General features: G+C 30.5%; 1 protein-coding gene across 1 annotated transcript in view; it reads left to right on the top strand.

Annotated features, from left to right (window-relative positions):
* Positions 1-209: 209 nt before the first annotated feature.
* Positions 210-413, top strand: part of LOC105851939 (uncharacterized) — a 3579-nt gene continuing 3375 nt past the window's right edge. The window contains exon 1 of the mRNA XM_073367403.1: positions 210-279. Within this exon, the coding sequence (XP_073223504.1) occupies positions 210-279 (70 nt within the window). The remainder of the gene's footprint in view (positions 280-413) is intronic.

Below are 413 nucleotides of genomic sequence, written 5' to 3'. Positions count from 1 at the left end.
TAATAATAATAATAATAATAATAATAATAATAATAATAATAATTATTATTATTATTATTATTATTATTATTATTATTATTATTATTATTATTATAATACATAAGGCCCAACAAAACTCATTTTCGCATAAAACAGCTGCACTAGATTTGCGATTTCTCCTTCGTTCACCGTCGGATTGGGCTGAAATTTGGACAGCAGGTTCGTGACTCATGGTACTTCAATCTGACCGGTTGGAGGGTTTTGTACCAGGCACCCCCCAATTTTACCTGCCACCCCCCAGTATTTTTTAAAGACTAATATACCCCTCTGTAAAACAGTATAACATTATTCTAAAAATTACCATTCAGATTTCACACCCCACCACTTTCGAAAATTTAGAAAAAAAATGTTGGATTCGAAAGTTTAAAAGTTTC

Source organism: Cicer arietinum, chromosome 4, assembly GCF_000331145.2.
Source record: "Cicer arietinum cultivar CDC Frontier isolate Library 1 chromosome 4, Cicar.CDCFrontier_v2.0, whole genome shotgun sequence".
Lineage (NCBI taxonomy): Eukaryota > Viridiplantae > Streptophyta > Magnoliopsida > Fabales > Fabaceae > Cicer > Cicer arietinum.
This window is presented reverse-complemented; position numbering and strand designations above follow the sequence as displayed.